At 39.6% G+C, this 19395-nt stretch overlaps 2 protein-coding genes across 9 annotated transcripts in view; one reads left to right on the top strand and one right to left on the bottom strand.

Annotated features, from left to right (window-relative positions):
- MED12L (mediator complex subunit 12L) overlaps window positions 1-19395 on the top strand; it is a 205302-nt gene that overhangs the window by 91150 nt on the left and 94757 nt on the right. The window lies entirely within an intron of this gene.
- The window catches only part of GPR87 (G protein-coupled receptor 87), a 20976-nt gene continuing 7058 nt past the window's right edge, over window positions 5478-19395 (bottom strand). Inside the window, exons 2-3 of one of the 2 annotated variants that reach the window (XM_020781889.3) lie at window positions 10676-10800; window positions 5478-6568 (exon numbers count right to left, since the gene is read on the bottom strand). In XM_020781889.3, the coding sequence (XP_020637548.3) occupies window positions 5529-6568; window positions 10676-10709 (1074 nt within the window). In that variant the 5' untranslated portion in view covers window positions 10710-10800 and the 3' untranslated portion in view covers window positions 5478-5528. The remainder of the gene's footprint in view (window positions 6569-10675; window positions 10801-19395) is intronic. The other variant, XM_020781891.3, reaches the window with a different exon arrangement.

Here is a 19395-nt window from a genome sequence, read left to right as displayed (position 1 = left end):
CCCCATAAAAAGGAAATGATAAACCAATTCTGAGTATGCTGTACTTGGAAAACCATGGAAAAATGGCTGCCATAAGTCAGAATTGACATGTTGGCAGATTATTATTTTATTTTATTTTATTTTATTTTATTTTATTTTATTTTATTTTAAGATTCAAAACCTAGGGAAGGTTGTGCTCCCTACATTGGTGTGCTAATGAAAATATATTTCAAAATGTAAATTTCTTAACGCAATTATTAGCAGTATTATGTTGCCACCTTTTGATTGTTTGATATAATGGCAATTTATAAATTTTTAAACTTCTGATGTTTAACAGCACCCGATATTGCTGCGTTCTAGTCTGTTAGTTTCTATGGCTTATACTAAAACTGAGCAATATCAATAATCTAATTTCAATTTGTATTTTTCCCCTTCTGTAAGAAAGAAGAATGCAGCATCAGAGGCTATATCGATACACAGTGAGCCTCAGCCAGCCATCTGCTTTCTTATTAAGCATCTTCTATGGCTGAAGCAAAAATTACTTGGGGCCAGTGCTTATAGCAGAAGCACTAAAAGGACCTAGATTAAGAATTCTCACCTGAGTTAATTTGACTGGGACCTAATTTAGGTTTTCTGTGATCCTAGTTAAAGGTAAAGATTCCCCTTGACATTTAGTCCAGTTATGTCCGACTCTAGGGGGCAGTGCTCATCCCCGTCTCCAAGCCGGAGAGCCAGCATTTGTCCATAGACAGTTTCCATGGTCACGTGGCCAGCACGACTAGACACAGAATGCTGTTGCCTTCCTATCGTGGTGGTACCTATTTATCTACTTGCATTTACATGCTTTTGAACTGCTAGGTTAGCAGGAGCTGGGACAAGCAACGGGGGCTCACTCCATCACGTGTATTCGATCTTACGACTGCTGGTCTTCTTAACCCACAAAGCCACCACATCCCTAGTTATCCTAGTTAGGCAGGTATAATTGTGACTGCCCAATTCAACTCAACCAGTTTGGAAGCAATTGTGGATCTTAATGTTTCTAGTGTTATTACATAAGTAAACTTATCTCCACTAGATGGCACAGTGTAACATTTCTAAATGTGAAATGCAGTAAAACTAGGTCAAGACCATAGCTGTTTTAGTTGCAGTAAAACCAGCAAAGAAGCTTATGGTTCCTTAGGCTAAATAGTTTTATTATGACTTTTATGGACACTTTTTTTCTTCAGTGGTTTTGGAATACAGCTATTTCTGATCTCAGGTTTCTGGCCATTTATTCTTTCATATATAGATAGTGGACTCTTTATTGTATACAGAATGCAGGAACTGACATCAGAAATGACTGATTAGAAATAAGCAGGGAATAACTCAGTCTCCCAAGACATATAGTCACTGACCACAAAATGTTATTCCAGAACAAAGGTACTACAAAGACAGAATACATTGTCTGGCATTATTTTCCTGGAGAGACTCAGCATGCTTCAGAGAGAGCATGTAGCACCTCCCATTCCATCATAAGTTTCTCCATATAAAAATGACACATCTGCTAAGAAGAGAATCCTGCTTTTATGTAGATTCTGCAGGTGAAAAAGAATCCTGGTACATAGATAAATCTATTGGTTAGTCTATGCATCAAAGTAATGATTGAATAGAGTTAGCTTTTACTGCCCCTTCATGGATTGCTGCCTTGTCGTGGCGAAGGGGCTTGAGTAACTCAGAGAAGCTATGGGCTATGCCGTGCAGGGACACCCAAGACGGACAGGACATAGTGGAGAGTTCCGACTAAACGCAATCCACCTGGAGTAGGAAATGGCAAGCCACTCCAGTATCTTTGCCAAGAACACCCCATGATCAGAAACAAAAGGCTAAAAGATATGACGCTGGAAGATGGGCCCCTCAGGTCGGAAGGCGTCCAACATGCTACTGAGGAAGAGTGGAGGACAAGTACAAGTAGCTCCAGAGCTAATGAAGTGGTTGGGCCAAAGCCGAAAGGACGCTCAGCTGTGGACGTGCCTGGAAGTGAAAGGAAAGTCCAATGCTGTAAAGAAAAATACTGCATAGGAACCTGGAATGTAAGATCTATGAACGTTGGGAAGCTGGAGGTGGTCAAACAGGAGATGGCAAGAATAAACATCGACATCCTGGGCATCAGTGAACTAAAATGGACAGGAATGGGCGAATTCAGTTCAGATGATTATCATATCTACTACTGTGGGCAAGAATCCCGTAGAAGGAATGGAGTAGCCCTCATAGTCAACAAAAGAGTGGGAAAAGCTGTAATGGGATACAATCTCAAAAATGATAGAATGATGTCAATACGAATCCAAGGCAGGCCATTCAACATCACAATAATCCAAGTTTATGCACCAACCAGCATTGCTGAGGAGACTGAAATTGAACAATTCTATGAAGATTTACAACACCTTCTAGAACTGACACCAAAGAAAGATGTTCTTCTCATTCTAGGGGACTGGAATGCTAAAGTAGGGAGCCAAGAGATAAAAGGAACAACAGGGAAGTTTGGCCTTGGAGTTCAGAACGAAGCAGGACAAAGGCTAATAGAGTTTTGTCAAGAGAATAAGCTGGTCATCACAAACACTCTTTTCCAACAACACAAGAGGCGACTCTATACATGGAAATCACCAGATGGGCAATATCGAAATCAGATTGATTATATTCTCTGCAGCCAAAGATGGAGAAGCTCTATACAGTCAGCAAAAACAAGACCTGGAGCTGACTGCGGTTCTGATCATCAGCTTCTCATAGCAAAATTCAAGCTTAGACTGAAGAGAGTAGGAAAAACCACTGGGCCACTCAGGTATAATCTAAACCAAATCCCTTATGAATACACAGTGGAAGTAAAGAACAGATTTAAGGAACTAGATTTGGTGGACAGAGTGCCTGAAGAACTTTGGATAGAGGCTCGTAACATTGTCCAGGAGGCAGCAACGAAAACCATCCCAAAGAAAAGGAAATGCAAGAAAGCAAAGTGGCTGTCCAACGAGGCCTTAGAAATAGCAGAGAGGAGAAGGGAAACAAAATGCAAGGGAGATAGGGAAAGTTACAGAAAATTGAATGCAGACTTCCAAAGAATAGCAAGGAGAGACAAGAGGGCCTTCTTAAATGAACAATGCAAAGAAATAGAGGAAGATAACAGAAAAGGAAAGACCAGAGAGCTGTTCAGGAAAATTGGAGATATTAGAGGAACATTTTGCGCAAAGATGAACATGATAAAAGACAAAAATGGGAGGGACCTAACAGAAGCAGAAGACGTCAAGAAGAGGTGGCAAGAATACACAGAGGAATTATATCAGAAAGATTTGGATATCCCGGACAACCCAGACAATGTAGTTGCTGACCTTGAGCCAGACATCCTGGAGAGTGAAGTCAAGTGGGCCTTAGAAAGCCTGGCTAACAACAAGGCCAGTGGAGGTGATGGCATCCCAGTTGAACTATTTAAAATCTTGAATGATGATGCTGTTAAGGTGCTACATTCAATATGCCAGCAAGTTTGGAAAACCCAACAGTGGCCAGAGGATTGGAAAAGATCAGTCTACATCCCAATCCCAAAGAAAGGCAGTGCCAAAGAATGCTCCAACTACCGAACAATTGCACTCATTTCGCACGCTAGCAAGGTTATGCTCAGAATCCTCCAAGGTAGGCTTCAGCAGTATGTGGACTGAGAACTCCCAGAAGTACAAGCTGGATTCCGAAGAGGCAGAGGAACTCGAGACCAAATTGCTAACTTGCGCTGGATTATGGAGAAAGCCAGAGAGTTCCAGAAAAATATCTACTTCTGCTTCATTGACTATGCGAAAGCCTTTGACTGGGTGGACCACAACAAACTATGGCAAGTTCTTAAAGAAATGGGAGTGCCTGACCACTTTATCTGTCTCCTGAGAAACCTATATGTGGGACAGGAAGCAACAGTTAGAACTGGTCATGGAACAACTGAGTGGTTCAAAATTGGGAAAGGAGTACGGCAAGGCTGTATATTGTCCCCCAGCTTATTTAACTTATATGCAGAATACATCATGCGGAAGGCTGGACTGGAAGAAACCCAAGCCGGAATTAAGATTGCCGGAAGAAATATCAACAACCTCCGATATGCAGATGATACCACTCTGATGGCAGAAAGTGAGGAGGAATTAAAGAACCTTGTAATGAGAGTGAAAGAGGAGAGTGCAAAAAATGGTTTGAAACTCAACATCAAAAAAACTAAGATCATGGCCACTGGTCCCATCACCTCCTGGGAAATAGAAGGGGAAGATATGGAGGCAGTGTCAAATTTTATCTTCCTGGGCTCCATGATCACTGCAGATGGAGACAGCAGCCCTGAAATTAAAAGACGCCTTCTTCTTGGGAGGAAAGCGATGACAAATCTTGACAGCATCTTGAAAAGCAGAGACATCACCTTGCCAACAAAAGTCCGAATAGTCAAAGCTATGGTTTTTCCTGTCGTGATGTATGGAAGTGAGAGCTGGACCATAAAGAAAGCAGACCGCCGAAGAATTGATGCCTTTGAATTGTGGTGCTGGAGGAGACTCTTGAGAATCCCCTGGACTGCAAAGAGAACAAACCTATCAATTCTAAAGGAAATCAACCCTGAGTGCTCACTGGAAGGACAGATCCTGAAGCTGAGGCTCCAGTACTTTGGCCATCTCATGAGAAGAAAAGAGTCCTTGGAAAAAACCTTGATGTTAGGAAGGTGTGATGGCAAGAGGAGAAGGGGACGACCGAGGATGAGATGGCTGGACAGTGTCTGCGAAGCAACCAACATGAACCTGACACAACTCCGGGAGGCAGTAGAAGACAGGAGGGCCTGGCGTGCTCTGGTCCATGGGGTCACGAAGAGTCGGACACGACTAAACGACTAAACACACACACAGCTTTTACTGTGAAATTAGTGAACAGGCATTTGTTTAGTGTTTTGAACTATATTTCCTGTGGCTTGGATAGGGACAGTGGCCTAAATCTAATTGCTAGTCCCAACTAGGAGACTGCTGCTGAATCAGAAGTGTTGACAGGCATGTTGACTTACCATTGCTGATGCAATGGGTCTCTTTTGTTTGGGACTAGCAAATGGATATAGGCCTAATGGCTTTTTATCACCCCCCCCCCCCAATGCATTTTCAAAGCTGTCTTTTAAACACCTCATTCATTCTAGTATATCACTACCTTCTGACAGTGATGTTTGTTAACATAAGTATCACTATCTATATTTTTTTACCATTTCAGTTCCTGTGAATTTCATTTGTTATGTGCTCATAACAAGCATATGTTTGTAAGTTTGCCAACTAAGGTAGTATTTCATGCATCTGATGAAGTGGACAGTATCAAAAAAACTCAAAACTTGTGACATAATAAATGTTGTTGGATTAGTAAGTGTCACAATATTTTTTGCAGTTTTCTAATGGTTATCTGGGTGTATTTTGTGTGTCTCCCTTAAACAGCATGGAAACAGTGCAGATTTTTGGTTTGAAAAATACATGTTAGAACACTTGTACTCAAACAAAATGTTTTATTTACAAATAACAAGGTAAAAAATAATGTCATAGATCAACATACTCATGATAGATGCGTACCTCTGATCTTCTGACACTCTGAAGTGACCTAATGCTTTCGCTTCTTGTTCTCATGTTTGATTTTCTGAAAAATCTTTGTGAAAATGATCTACACATAAAAAAATAAATGATGGGATCTAGACACACATTGCATGCCGAAAGGAAGAGGGTCACTTCCTTGCAATAGTAAAGGATCTTCTGTGCCGAATCGTCTAAATATCTATCTAAGTGGACAAAAATGAAAGGCATTCTGCACAAATGGTAGGGCAGAAAACACGTGAAAAATACAGCTACAACGACCCTTATGCTTTGGTTGTGTTTCCGTGTGCGACTTGAAGAGCTGATAAACTGCTTGCTTGATTTATAGATGTACTTTGATATTTCAATATAGCATCCTATTAATATTATCAGTACAACGATAAACAGGCCATTGTTGATATAAATGGTAGCTTTGTGCCACTTGGCTCCCAAAGGACTTTTCAGTTTTAAGCAGTCATCCATATTTTTTCTTGTTGGACAGCCATTTGTAAGGATCATATTGGGCAAGGCTAAAAAGATCATAGCAGTCCAAACACATGCAGACAGAATCTTGGTAAAAGTGAGACTGTACATCTTGGAATCTCCAAATGGTTTCACAACTTTGAGATACCGGTCAACACTAATGAGCCCAAGAAACACAATGGTGGTGTACATGTTTGCATAAAACAAGACAGAGGTAAAGCGGCACACAAAGAAGTTGAAGTGCCATGGCCCCAGTCTTGCATCTTGAATAAATTTAAATGGAAATGTCAGAGTCATCAGCAAGTCTGCAACCACAATATTTTTAAGGTAGAAGATAAAACTGGTCCTGTTTCTGATGTGGAAGAAAATCCATACAGCCAAGCTATTCAGTAGGATGCTTGCCAGGAATACGACGAAGTAAAGCACGGGCAAAACTATGGTTGTAAATTCATTATTGGTAGAATTCCCTGGTAGTTCTTGTGAATAGTTGGTTAAAGTACTGGTGTCTTGACTCAGATGATAATGATCTATAATGATGGAAAGAAACAACCTGTGTTGGTTACAAATTGTGGCTATCATCGCTTTTAGGTAGCTGTAACAACAGTAACTCAGATGCTCTGAGGGTGGCTGTACATGATACCCAGAAGACTTAAAGGAAGAGAAAACGCTTCCTCACTTCATATCCTGTTTTAAACCTCATAACATTCAGTTTCCCTAAATTTCCTTCTTCAATGACATTCATATGTTGTTCTGTAGTTTTATGCTGGTTGTATTCAGTTGGGATCCTAGTTATTCATATTGTAACATGAAATGAGCAAGGTTCACAGAATTTTTCTGGGTGTACACAGTCCTATTGTGATGGCCTGATGTTCTTTGCTCCTTGTAATGTGATACTACAAAGCATAGTAAGATTTGAGGGTGGAAGGCATTGTAAGAGTGCAGTGGCATAGCATGAGAGGGCTACAAGGCCTGTTGCCCCAGGTGCAAAATTCTTAGGGGCATATGGGCCACCCCACTCGACATGCTCATGCATCTGCTCCTTGTGCTTCTCTTTCCCCTCCCTTGGGAGTCCGAGGCTCCAGAGGTGCTGGGCTGCCCGCATGGGCCTTGAGTGGCCCATGGCTTATTCATGGTACCACTCTGGGGGCTTTTCTGGCCCCACTCCAGCTTCAGGCTCTACTTATGTGTTGCATCACAAAGCCTGCATGTGACTCATGCCCCACAATACTTGCCTTGCCCCGGGTGCTGGGAACCCATGATATACCATTGTAAGGATGCAAGGTGCAGTAAGATTTGAATTTGATGGGAAATGGCCCACTTGGCTCCACTATTATGATATTAGGAAATAAACATCCAAGTATCATCTCAGTTAGGAACGTACTTCCTTTCTGACATTTTGAGCACTGTTTTCAGCTGTTTTGAGAAGCTTAGGTAAATATTTTTCTATTTTTCTCACTGTGATCAGAATATTTATATTGTTCACTAAGTTATGGCAATTGCATTTTTTTTACATTTGGTGAACATATGTTAGGCTACAGGATATGGTACTGCTAGTGCTATTGAAAAATAATACTTCGGGTTCTTTACAGATTTGAATTGGTTTTAATACAAATATCAATTAAGAACCATGACCCAGAATTTGGTGTGGATGTAGGTAATACAGAAATTGGCCAAATCCTGTTGTAAACTTACATTTGCATAACTTTCATAGAATAAATTTCAGTGATGAATTGCCACCAGTTAAAAAGTTGGTGTTTGTTTTTCATGTTATGCAGCAATCCACTTGACTTCTTAACTGATGACAAGGCACTGTTGAAGCTACTCTGTTGGAATTACACCAGCAGACATGATTAACAGGATTGTGGCCACTGCCTGTCTTGCTTTGCTTATGCGTTGATCAGATATATCTTTATATATATATAAATCATGTTTCTGGACAGCAGGATTAGATTTGGAAAATGGTAAGGAAACAGATTTCACCTAACTATTAAAATGTTCCTAAGGATAAGAGGGCTATTCAGCAGTGGTGGAAACTCTCTAGAGAGGTGTTAGACTATATTTTATTGGAGGAAATTATGAAGAAAGGATTGCCACTGTTCAGGATGCTTGATGTGTGAGAAACTCACATTGCTTAAATTGCTAGGCTAAATTCCCTTCAAATTTGATTTTGTGTAGAAAGAATCAAGATGGGACCCTCCATATTCAGACAGAGAATGCTATTGAATGCCTGTATTCAGCAGCATATTGTGGCAATACTAGCAGTGAGATATTACAAACTTTTCAGAACCATCTGGTTGATCATTGCTGTAAATGAGAGCTATATTTGTAGGTCTTTGGGATGATTCACAACAGAGTTCTTCTGTTGAGGCTGACATTTGATATTATTCTACATTGAGGGAGATGTTCTGTGCTGCTGCCTGGGGCAGCACTACTTGTATTTCAAGAAAATGTATTGTTAAATGACTGTTTGTATAATCACAGAGAAGGCCTTCAGACCACAGCTCAAGCAATGAGGTGGCAGGGTGTGCATTGTTTCATAGTCCAGCTGCACAAGTAGGCTTACAGATGCCTATGACTAAGTTCCTGTGTGCATGCAAGAGCTTGTTGGGCTGAGCCACAGCAGCTTGGGATGCAAAGGCATAAAGCATACTGGTGAAGAAGTAAGCTTGTGATATATCTGCTATTCTTATAACTTTTTAGGCCAGCTCAGCAGTTGAATCAGCTGCCTGAGGAAACTGTGAGATCTCCCCCTTTGAATGTTTTTTTAAAAAAGGCCACAGGCCATTTGAATGTATGACACAGGATGCAGGAAGATCTGTTGGAAGCCCCATATCTTGGTTGCACAACCAGAGAAGAGGAAGCTGTACAAGGATTAAGTGGGAGGCCAGAGTCTGATCTAGTCCTCAATCTGTACTAATACAGGACCACACTGAAAAATCTTACCGTTGATGCTTCTCATGGCACCATGTCCCATGAGGTATTTTTTGCATGGCTGGTGAGTGCTGGGGTCACTAGGGGACATATTAAGCCAATTCTAATTAAATTACATTGGTTACCAGTTGCTGCCCGGGCCCAATTCAAAGTGCTTGTTTTGACATATAAAGCCCTAAACGGCTTGGGCCATAGATACCTGAAGGACCGCCTCCTTCCATATGAGCCTACCCAGCAGTTAAGATCTAGCTAGGGGGCCCTTTTGAAAGAGCAGTACCTTAAGGAGGTAAGAGGGGTGGCTTGTAGACAAAGGGCCTTTTCAGCAGCTGCCCGCAGACTATGGAACGCCCTCCTGACTGAGAGTCGTCTGGCACCAATGCTGATGATATTTCAGCGCCAGGTCAAAACCTTCCTATTCCAGAAGGCTTTTAATTGAAATCATATCAACTGTGGGTCCTAATGGCAATTTTTAGACTTTAATTGTATTTTAATTGTTTTATGGTTGTTGTGGGTTATTCGGGCTCTTTGGCCATGTTCTGAAGGTTGTTTTTCCTAACGTTTTGCCAGTCTCTGTGGCCGGCATCTTCAGAGGACAGCACTCTGTGCTCTGGTGTAGTTGGCTTTGGGAGCTGGCTACCATGTTCTTCAGAAGCCACCAGTTTTTAGGAAGAAGTTACAGGTTGCATATAGGGGACAAATTCTCTACACATCTATCAAGCTGGTGCTGTCAGCTTTGATAGCATTGATTGTCTTTCATTATTTCAGAGAAGTGGCACAATCCTGCTTTATGTGACTGACAGGACCTTCCGTAAAATGGAAGCTGAGTTGGATACTGGCCTTTCTCTTCAATTTTGCCCTCGTGTTTCCAACACAGCAGCTAAAACTGTGTTGAAAGGTACAGCACAGCAAGTTGAAAGTGTATGCTCTTCTGAACATGAACATGTGAGAACATGGGTCTTCCTCTCTAAATTAATATGTATATTTGTGTGTGGTGCTGCTAACAAATCCTAGGTGACCTGAAAACTCTTTCTATTGGTAAATAAGGCCAACTTTGCTGTAGGAAGAATGATGGTCCAGGGTAAGGGAAGGGAAAATACTACAATTTAGTGGCTTGTTCTCTGAACTGTGTTGTGACCACATTCCTTAATTGCTAAAATAAAGTCATTTGGGGAAGCATTATTCTAGTGACCAAGATTAACAAGAGAATAGTGAAATAAACCTCAGTTTTTATTACTGCTCTTCCTAATGATTATAAGTAGAATCACTTTATTTCAAGTTTGTTTTACTCAGGTCCAGGCTTTGTCTACTATTTGTATCCATAGCCAAACTATATTAAAGTATTATAACCTCCCTGATAGACAGAGGGAATGCTGTAGATGTAGTATATGGGACCATCAGGAATGCATATAGATTCTAAATATCAGTAATTTTAAAAAATCAGTAGGGCAAAACAATGTGTGAACAGTAGAGACATTTTGTTTTATTAGAGAGGCCAGGGGCTAAAATTACAGTACAATGCTTCTGAGCTGGCTGCCACTCATAAACAGGAGTAGGCATAATTACACAGTCCTGTGACTGCCGCTAGATGTTTTTATGTGAAACTTATAAACTTATACTGGAAAGGGAGATATAGACATATACATTATTACATGCCCTTTAAAGTACTTGTCTGGGAATTCTTGTTCTTTACTGAAATTGATTACCTGGAATCTTCACATATGATATGTTAGACTCCATTATAATTGTTGCTTTGCAGGTCAAATGTTTTTCAGGAAACACGCTGGTGGCAATTGATCTGGGTACATCATGGTTGTATAAGTTTTAATTTCTGAAAAATATAGGAAGTGAAAATCTTTACAATAAGGCAATGCTTCAGTGTCAGCAATAGCATCTTTCAATAACTGGAACATCTGGGTAAGAGAATGAGCAGAGGATGATGACACCTCTTTTCAAAATATGCTTCAAGCTACTTTGTATATTGTCTTCCTTCTAATGGGTTTGTATTGTTTTTATTCTGGTAATGAATGTGAGAATATAAAGTACCTTCAGTTTTGAAAGAGGTCATGGTTGGACTAGTATAATAAATACTTGATCTCCAGTCCAACATTGTTGGCAACATTGACACTGAATAAGAAGAAAATTGTGTATTCCCAGTTTGTGTTGATACAGTTCAGTTTAACTGCAGGAGGCAACTTCCTATGTTGTTTATATTTTGTTTTTTGTCACACATCTTTTTCTGTCCTTTTCCAATAGAAAAATATTAGTATGCCTGGAACAATTCCAACAGTGGCATTACTGGCCACTTTGGCTAAAAACATGTAAAGGTAAAGATTTACAAAGCCACTGAACAGGGCAGATTAAAATCAATGATTTTTTAAAAAATTAAAAATGGCTTTTTAAAATTTAAATTGGATTTTTAAAATTGAAATTGTACTTTTTGATTATAATAAAAATTATTTTAATGAAATGCTTTTCGATGAAAAATCTATCTAAAGATAGTTTTCTATTTAAGATACATTATAGTTCAAAGGTTATTCAGCATGAAATAGAGCGTAGTTATGTAGCATGAGGCTCTATATTCATGCAGTATTTCCACTTTTGGAAAAGTAATTCAATTAATCCAGATTACCCAAACTGAGACAACATGCACTTTTTCACAGTAAAAAATGTATAACACAAAGAAAGTTCAGCAAAAGATCTTAATTCTATTGTTGTTCTGCAAACTTATGTACATACAGTGAATCTATTACCTTAAATGCTACTTCTGAAATTTGTTTCGAGTGAAATGCTGTACATCTGCACCAGGCTCTAAGTGTGGGGAGGGAGGGGCAAACAGTAAAATGAAACTGAAACCTTCTAAGCAGTTTACAAACCTTAGGGTCTTTGTGAACAAAGCTTGAATTTTTAAAAAAAGATATTTCGTTTAACCACTTCAGTTTATAAACAGTGATGTTTAAGCAAATACAAGAATATGTAAGCTATACAATTTAATATAGCTATACAATTTAGCCACCTAGAGTGGTCCTGACCCGATTAGATAGGCAGGATATAAATTAAATAAATAAAATAAATAAATAAATTAAGTAGTTCTCCAAATGGGAGTGATTAACCTATTAAAGTCAGTTCTGATACTGCTGTTTTACTAAGCTAACAGGTTATTATTGCAAATATGAAATCTTCATTTGGTTGCAAATATTGAATATTGTGACTACCAGCAAAAATGAGTCTTTACATTTAAAAATTATGATTCAAATTTAGTCCTACTGACTTGATTTAAATCAAATCCACCCTGGCGTTGAAGGAAGGAAAAATAGTAGCCTTCAGATGACAGTAGAAAGTGGGTAATTAAAACATTCCTTTACAGGAGGGAAGCAATTAGACAATTTGTCTTTTCTTTGGAAATCTTTAAAGAAAAATGAAAGGCAGAGTGAGAAGATAATTTAGGTAGCGTAGCAGGGATTTCTAGCTCTGTTTCTTTGAATCATTATCACTCTGTTTGGCATTATGACCCGATTTTATTCTCATAGGATGATTTTTCTAGGCTGCTTCATACTGCAAATGAGAGCAAACCAAGTCCTTGCCCATGTAGCAAGGAGAAACATTAATCTGAGTTCCTAGTATAAGGATGAGAACCATAAATTCTTCCAGATGTTGTTGGCCTGAAAATTCCCATCGTCCTTCATAATTGCCCTTTCTGGCTAAGGTTGATGGGACTCAAACAACATCTGGAAGCCACATGTTCCCCACTCCTGTAGTTTTGTGGATGTAGCCATAAACATGAGTGCGCACACCCATCTCACCTTGTCTTGGGTATATATAAGATGCTTTGTGGTGTGTAAGCATTTAAATAATGTGGTGTATCAAACAAGGATTTTGTTTTCAGCATATTCCTGCAAAATGCAGCTTCAATCATACATGGGGATTGTTGGGTTATTGTTGGTGTGTTATGCCTTAGATACTGGTAAAATAAGGCATTCTGGTCTTAGAACATGCACAAGCATGTTGTGTAAGAATGGCTTATCATTTATTGGGTGCTACTTTGTTATTAGATTGAAATGAGACTCATTGTGAAGACAGAGAACAATTTCCTCTGTGGAAAAGCAGTAGAAGGGCCCATGATGTGTTTGACTCAAAAGGATAAACTGTTCCTCCATAAATTGGAATAATGCCAAGCATTATTTCATAACTAATATGCTTCCAAAAGTGTCTCTAGGCAAATTCTGCCAGTTCCTACTAACATGTTTTCCCATATAATGGGTCAGATAGTAATTCAGTAATTCAGCAGTAATTATAGAAATGAATGCAACTAGACCCATGGTAATTTGTGGGGAAGGACCTGCTGGAAGGGCTGCTTTAGCCAAATTTGGAGAGCACCCCTCTTCCTGGTCATGAGCCACCTGTGACTGAGACGGAATGCAAATTCAGATTCCATTCTGGTAGTGAGGGTTCCTAATGTTGTAATCTCTTTCCTAGGAGTCTTACTGAAAATAGAATTGAAAAAAAAGTTAAATACTAGAAAACTTTTGTAAACAGGGCTGTAGAAGAGGAAGAGTGCAAGCATTCCATGCACTGAATACCAAGAACTCACATGTTTTGATGCAGCCATGCATTTCTAAGCTGTTCATGAATTCTAGTATCTTGCCATTTGTATGATAAATGCAAAAGCTTTTCAGGATGTCAGAACTGATATTGACATTGCTCAGTAATGCTATGGAGACACAAGTGAGGCCCTTAAAGTAAAGCATTGAGCAAGAGTGCTCTTTCATTAATAGTCTTTGCCATTTTAAATCTATGATTTCTCATTTGGCTTTTCTGTTAACCACCAGTCTTCTATGGTGTTTATGGTAGGTTGCATCTAGAAACCAGGAAGCACATTAATGTCTCACCAAGACCTGAGAGTAGGTTGGTAATAATAACTAATGTAAGCAGCATAATCTTAGCCTTCATATCCCCATAATGAGTTGATGTGAATCTTAAGAGTTTTATTTCCAAATGATAGTGGAGAAAGCATTTATATCCACTAAAACTGTAGAACAGTGGTTCTTAACCTGGTTACTCAGGTGTTTTTGAACTGCAACTCCCAGAAACCCCAGCCAGCACAGCTGGTGGTGAAGGCTTCTAGGAGTTGCAGTCCAAAAACATCTGAGTAACCCAAGGTTAAGAACCACTGCTGTAGAAGAAACTGCAGACTTGGATGTATATTTAACAGAAAACAAAGGTGGTTTCACTATGCCAGCATTGCCTTTATAAAGGCCCTTTCCCGCTCTTTATTAGATTGTCCATGCATTAAAATCGTGAACTGTTAAACTGGAGTAAAGCTGGAGAGTTTCATATATTCCTTCATTGGAGGCCTTTCAGCTGAGGTCAAATAGCCCTTGTTAAGGATGGTCAGCTGTGGATTTCCTGCTTTGGCAGGGATCTGGACTCAGTGAACCTTAGTGTCCCTTCTATCTCTAATTCTTTGAGAAGATTGTGTGTGAGAAATTATGCAATTTATTTCGAATTTTGATTGTGGTATTATGTAAATAATGGCTTAGCATTAGAGCAGCCCTACTTGATCAAAGCAAAGGCTGTTTAGACCAGCAAGCTGTTCCCCCAGTATCAATTCATGCTCACTTGCAGTTGGTATTCATTCATAGGATTGCTGTCACTACTAGAGGTAATTATGACCAACATGACAAGTATTCATTGAAAGTCATTGATGTCTAGGTAAAGGTAAAGGTTCCCCTTGACATTAGTCTGACTCTAGGATGCGGTGTTGATCTCCGTCTCCAAGCCACAGAGCTACCATTTTTCTGTGGACAGTTTCCATGGCCACGTGGCCAGCGTGACTAGACACGGGATGCCGTTACCTTCCCATGGTGTTAGTACCTATTTATCTACTTGCATTTTTACATGCTTTCAAACTGCTAGGTTGGCAGGAGCTGGGACAAGTGACGGGAGCTCACTTCGTTGCGTGGATTAGATCTTACAACTGCTGGTCTTCTGACCTTGCAGCACAGAGGCTTCTGCGGTTTAACCCACAGCACCACCACTTCCCAGACCATTGATTACTCAATGGACATTCTGATTACTCAAAAATCATCTTTTTTTGCAGAATTCCAACAGAACTCTACCAATAAGGGAGCCATTTTACAATATAATCACCTCAGAAGTTGCAAACAATGCCTCTAAATTTCATCCACTTTTTACACACACACATAATAACAGCCATGACTCCCCACATTCCCCCATGTCTACTACATTTGTCCCATGAAAAAAAGTGTCCTTCCTGTGCAGTTTTTGGGGAAACCATGAGAATGAGAAGCAGAAGTGGCATATTCTGGTTGTCAGTAATTTGGCCCTATACAGGGAGAGGCTGACTCTGGAATTTTCAAAAGAGATGTTTGAATGTAAATTTTCTGCTAACTCAAAGCTCCATCCTAATGCTAAGCCTCAGCACTCTGTAGGTTCTGTGACCATATAATAAAGATTGAATAGAATTTTGTAGGGTTAGAAAATACATAACATGGTTGTGAAACCTTACTTTGGGGCTACCTTTGAGACTGATGTGGAAACTTCAAATGGTGCAGAATGCAGCGGCCAGACTTATTAGTGGGGTGAGGAAATATCATCATATCTCTCCCACTCTGGCCGCATTGGATTGGCTGCCCATACGCTTCTGTGTCAATTTCAAAGTCCTAATGATTACTTATAAAACCCTAAACAGTTTAGGACCTCGTTATTTGATGGAACGCCTTCTCCCACCAAAGTCTACCCGTTTCACTCGATCTAGTCTGGAGGTGTGACTGAGGGGCCTAATGCCGAGAGAGGCCTGGAAGGAAAAAACAAGAAACCGGGCCTTCTCGGCGGTGGCTCCTCGGTTGTGGGACAACTTACCTTCAGAGATCTGTATGGCCCCTTTGCTGGGTGTCTTTAAAAGCCAATTAAAAACATGACTGTTTAAGCAGGCCTTCCCTCTAGCTATTATTTGATTTATTTTTGTTTTCCATCTTGAACGATTATCTTATTTTATCTTTGGATGTTGATATTATTTAATTGTCTTTGTTGTGTCTGATGTATGCCGCCCAGAATAGTTGAAATGACTAGATGGGCGGGATATAAATGTAATAAATAAATAAATACTTTTAAATCACCTTATTAAGCTTAATTAATTTAATGTAGTTTTGTCTCTGTGTACCAATGGCAATTTTGATTTTTTAAGCCATTTGTTTACTGCTTATGTTTACTGTTTTAAATTGTTGTCTATTATGTTGTGTTGTAAACTGCCCAGAGCTGCCTTGGCAGCCAGATGGGCAGTATAAAAGTCAAACACACAAACAAACATATATATATACTCTAGAGCTCATTTCAGGCAAATATTTACAGTCAGTTAATGACCACCACTATAGCGTGATTTTCATAGCTTAATTATACACAGTGTCTTTATGCTTTCCTATGGGGAAACAACGTAAGTGTTTACCTATAGGAGAATCGCTCCTGCTTTTTGATGATTTCTGTTGCACTTTTCTGCACCATTTCCATTTCCAAACTGGCAAGCTACAGACTGTCTGGAGAGCCTTCAAGACCCTCTTTATATGCTGGGGAGAGAGAACAGACTGAAAACTACAGTACTGTACTCTGACCAGAATTGTACATAGTGTTCAAGTATATTTGTGTTATCAATTTGTATAAAGGCACTGTGGTATTGATAACTCTGTTTTTCATTCGTACCCTAATGAACTTCAAATTTATTTTTTCCCATAACACTATACACTAGCTCAACTTTTTCATGAAACTCAAAAATCTATTTTATTGTCAATCACTGCTGGCTCAGACCCCATCAATCTGCACATGGGCTTCAAATTGAAAGCAAATTAGGATCCCCACCCCCCATGCTCCAGAGAGGAAGATCCAGTTTGAGATAGAATAGCTTATGGAGGGAATTAAAGGTCTATGTAGGAACTAAATGTTTTCCCAAATGCTGGCATTACTCCTCTTGTGCAATTTGAAACACAAAGTGTTGCAGGGAGGTGCAGCACATGAAAAACTCTGGAAGCTAGATCAAGATGGTGTGAAAAGATGCTTTAAACAAGTTCAGAAGTGGTTGCAAAATTAATTGATATTTAAATAAGAGACAGGTGGATCTGGAGTAAACCTATATTTTTTTCAAACTGCCATTGAAATCAAGGACCTTATAGATTTAATTGCCTCATTTATTGTAGAACACCATATCCCAAACTCAGTCTGGACATGGAAAGCATATGTTCTCGTGACACATACCCCATGGTTTTGGAAACTACTGGCAGTACCATTTTTTCAGCTAACCAAAAAGGAAGATCAGGCAGGAGGCCATTCAGAGGTTCAGGATTTCATAGAATTGAGTATCAGATCACAAGCTGAAAGAAAATGGCTTCTGTTGGCAGCTTATTGGAAAGGCATACCTCCAGATATTTCTTCTGTCTTTCTGGGCCAACTGAACTTTTTCCTCTGATGTTATATTTTTGCAGTGGTTGATATCTACCATGTATATGTTCAGTTGTCACTTCAATCTCTGTTGTACATATTTCTCTGATCAATGTGTTTCCAAAATCACTTTTTAATGCATTTTTAAATTAACACGTAGAAATTTCAGAGATGTTTTAACTATGGCCTTTCTGCTTCAGGAACGGACCCTCTGCGTCTCTATAATTCTGTGTTTCTATAAAATGTTGCCTTTCCTCTAAGTTCAGCATAGGTGCTCCATTATTGCATCTGTAACAGTGCTCTAAGGCACTGGTTCTTTACCTTGGGTTACTCAGGAGTTTTGGACTGCAACTCCCAGAAGCCTTCACCACCAACTGTGCTGGCTGGGGTTTCTGGGAGTTGCAGTTCAAAAACATCCGAGTAACAAAGGTTAAGAACCACTGCTCTAAGGCACCGACCTGGCACATACCAGCTTTTGTTGGAAGGTAAAAGGTGTAGGAAGGCTGCTTAAAGTTGTAAGTTTGACTGAGAAGGTGACTTGTCTGAAGCTACCTAAAGCGAATAACATAATTCTATTGTTAAGTCTTCATGGCAATAACTTCCTTGTTTTAACCCAAGTAATTCTAACCAGGTGTCTAGTTTCCTGCTTTGCAAACCCACAGGATTTCTACAATACATGGATTCCTCTTTGCAGCAGGCAATATTTACAGAAACGTATGATGACATATATTAATACTATCAAAATGCATCTGGCTGCTCTGATAAGAATGCAGGTATAGAGCAACACTTTTACCCAAAGATACATCCATCGTTATAGATTGTGTTGCTATGTATTTATCATGAGTAAAGAGGTATATCCATATACATTAGTAAAATGTACCCTGTCCTATATATGATGCAATTTGTTGTCGCTAATGCTGATAGACTGGTTTGTGCGTACAAGAGACAAAGGCTAAATTAAGAAACTAAATCACTGATTGGAAGACATACTGAAAATACATAGGATGATGGATTAATAATATATGCACCAACTAAGGCATTGAGGTATTTGACCTTTTAAAACTCATCAGGGTGGCGACATGATAATAAAAATCATTGCATGGAAGCCATATAACTCTAAAACTAGTTTTTCTTCCCCACTTCATATCTGCTTTTGTCCTCAAGCATGAGGCTGTTCCCCCCCCCCCCCCACCATTTATATGCATGATCTAAGGAGCTTGGAGATAAAATGTCAGTATGGCTGAGTCTGATATAGTCTTAATCTCATGTTTATTAAACAGCAACAACTGGCAAAGGAGAGCTGAGATGGTCCAAAGCAGTCTTCCCTTACCTGGTACCTCCAGATACGTTGGTCTATAACGCCGGGAAATCCCCACATGGCATAGATTCTGGAGGATACCAGGCTGATGCAAGTGCTTATGTTTTGTCAGGTTTAAAATAAGAAAAGATGGTGAATGAGCAGACTTGGATAGTAGCTCTTCAGCATTCAGATTGTATTATATCTATGCAAACTGGCATACATTTCAACACATACATCATAAGACACAGGATGTTCTGCCTCCAGTTACATAGTCTACAAATATATTGTACTGTGTTTGACATGGGAAATGTAATAGCATATCTTGGTACATTCTTAGTTTATGAACCATTACCCTCATGGCTTCTAAATCATTGAAGGACAGTCTAAAACTGCCCCTAAAATATTTTGCTTCAGTCTTTTAAACAGAGTTTGGATGGCCCTCTCTTGGCTACTTTAAGGTAAAGTCAAAGGTTCCCCTTGATATTTAGTCCAATCGTGTCTGACCCTAGGGAGCGGTGCTCATCTCCGTTTCCAAGCCACAGAGCCAATGTTTGTCCGTAGACAGTTTCCATGGTCACGTGGCCAGCGCAACTAGGTACAGAATGCCGTTACCTTCCCACTGTGGTAGTACCTATTTATCTACTCGCATTTTTACATGCTTTCGAACTGCTAGGTTGG

The sequence above is a fragment of the Pogona vitticeps genome, chromosome 3 (assembly GCF_051106095.1).
Source record: "Pogona vitticeps strain Pit_001003342236 chromosome 3, PviZW2.1, whole genome shotgun sequence".
Classification (NCBI taxonomy): Eukaryota; Metazoa; Chordata; class Lepidosauria; order Squamata; family Agamidae; genus Pogona; species Pogona vitticeps.
The sequence above is the reverse complement of the archived record's forward strand: the minus strand, read 5'-3'. Positions and strand labels throughout refer to the sequence as shown.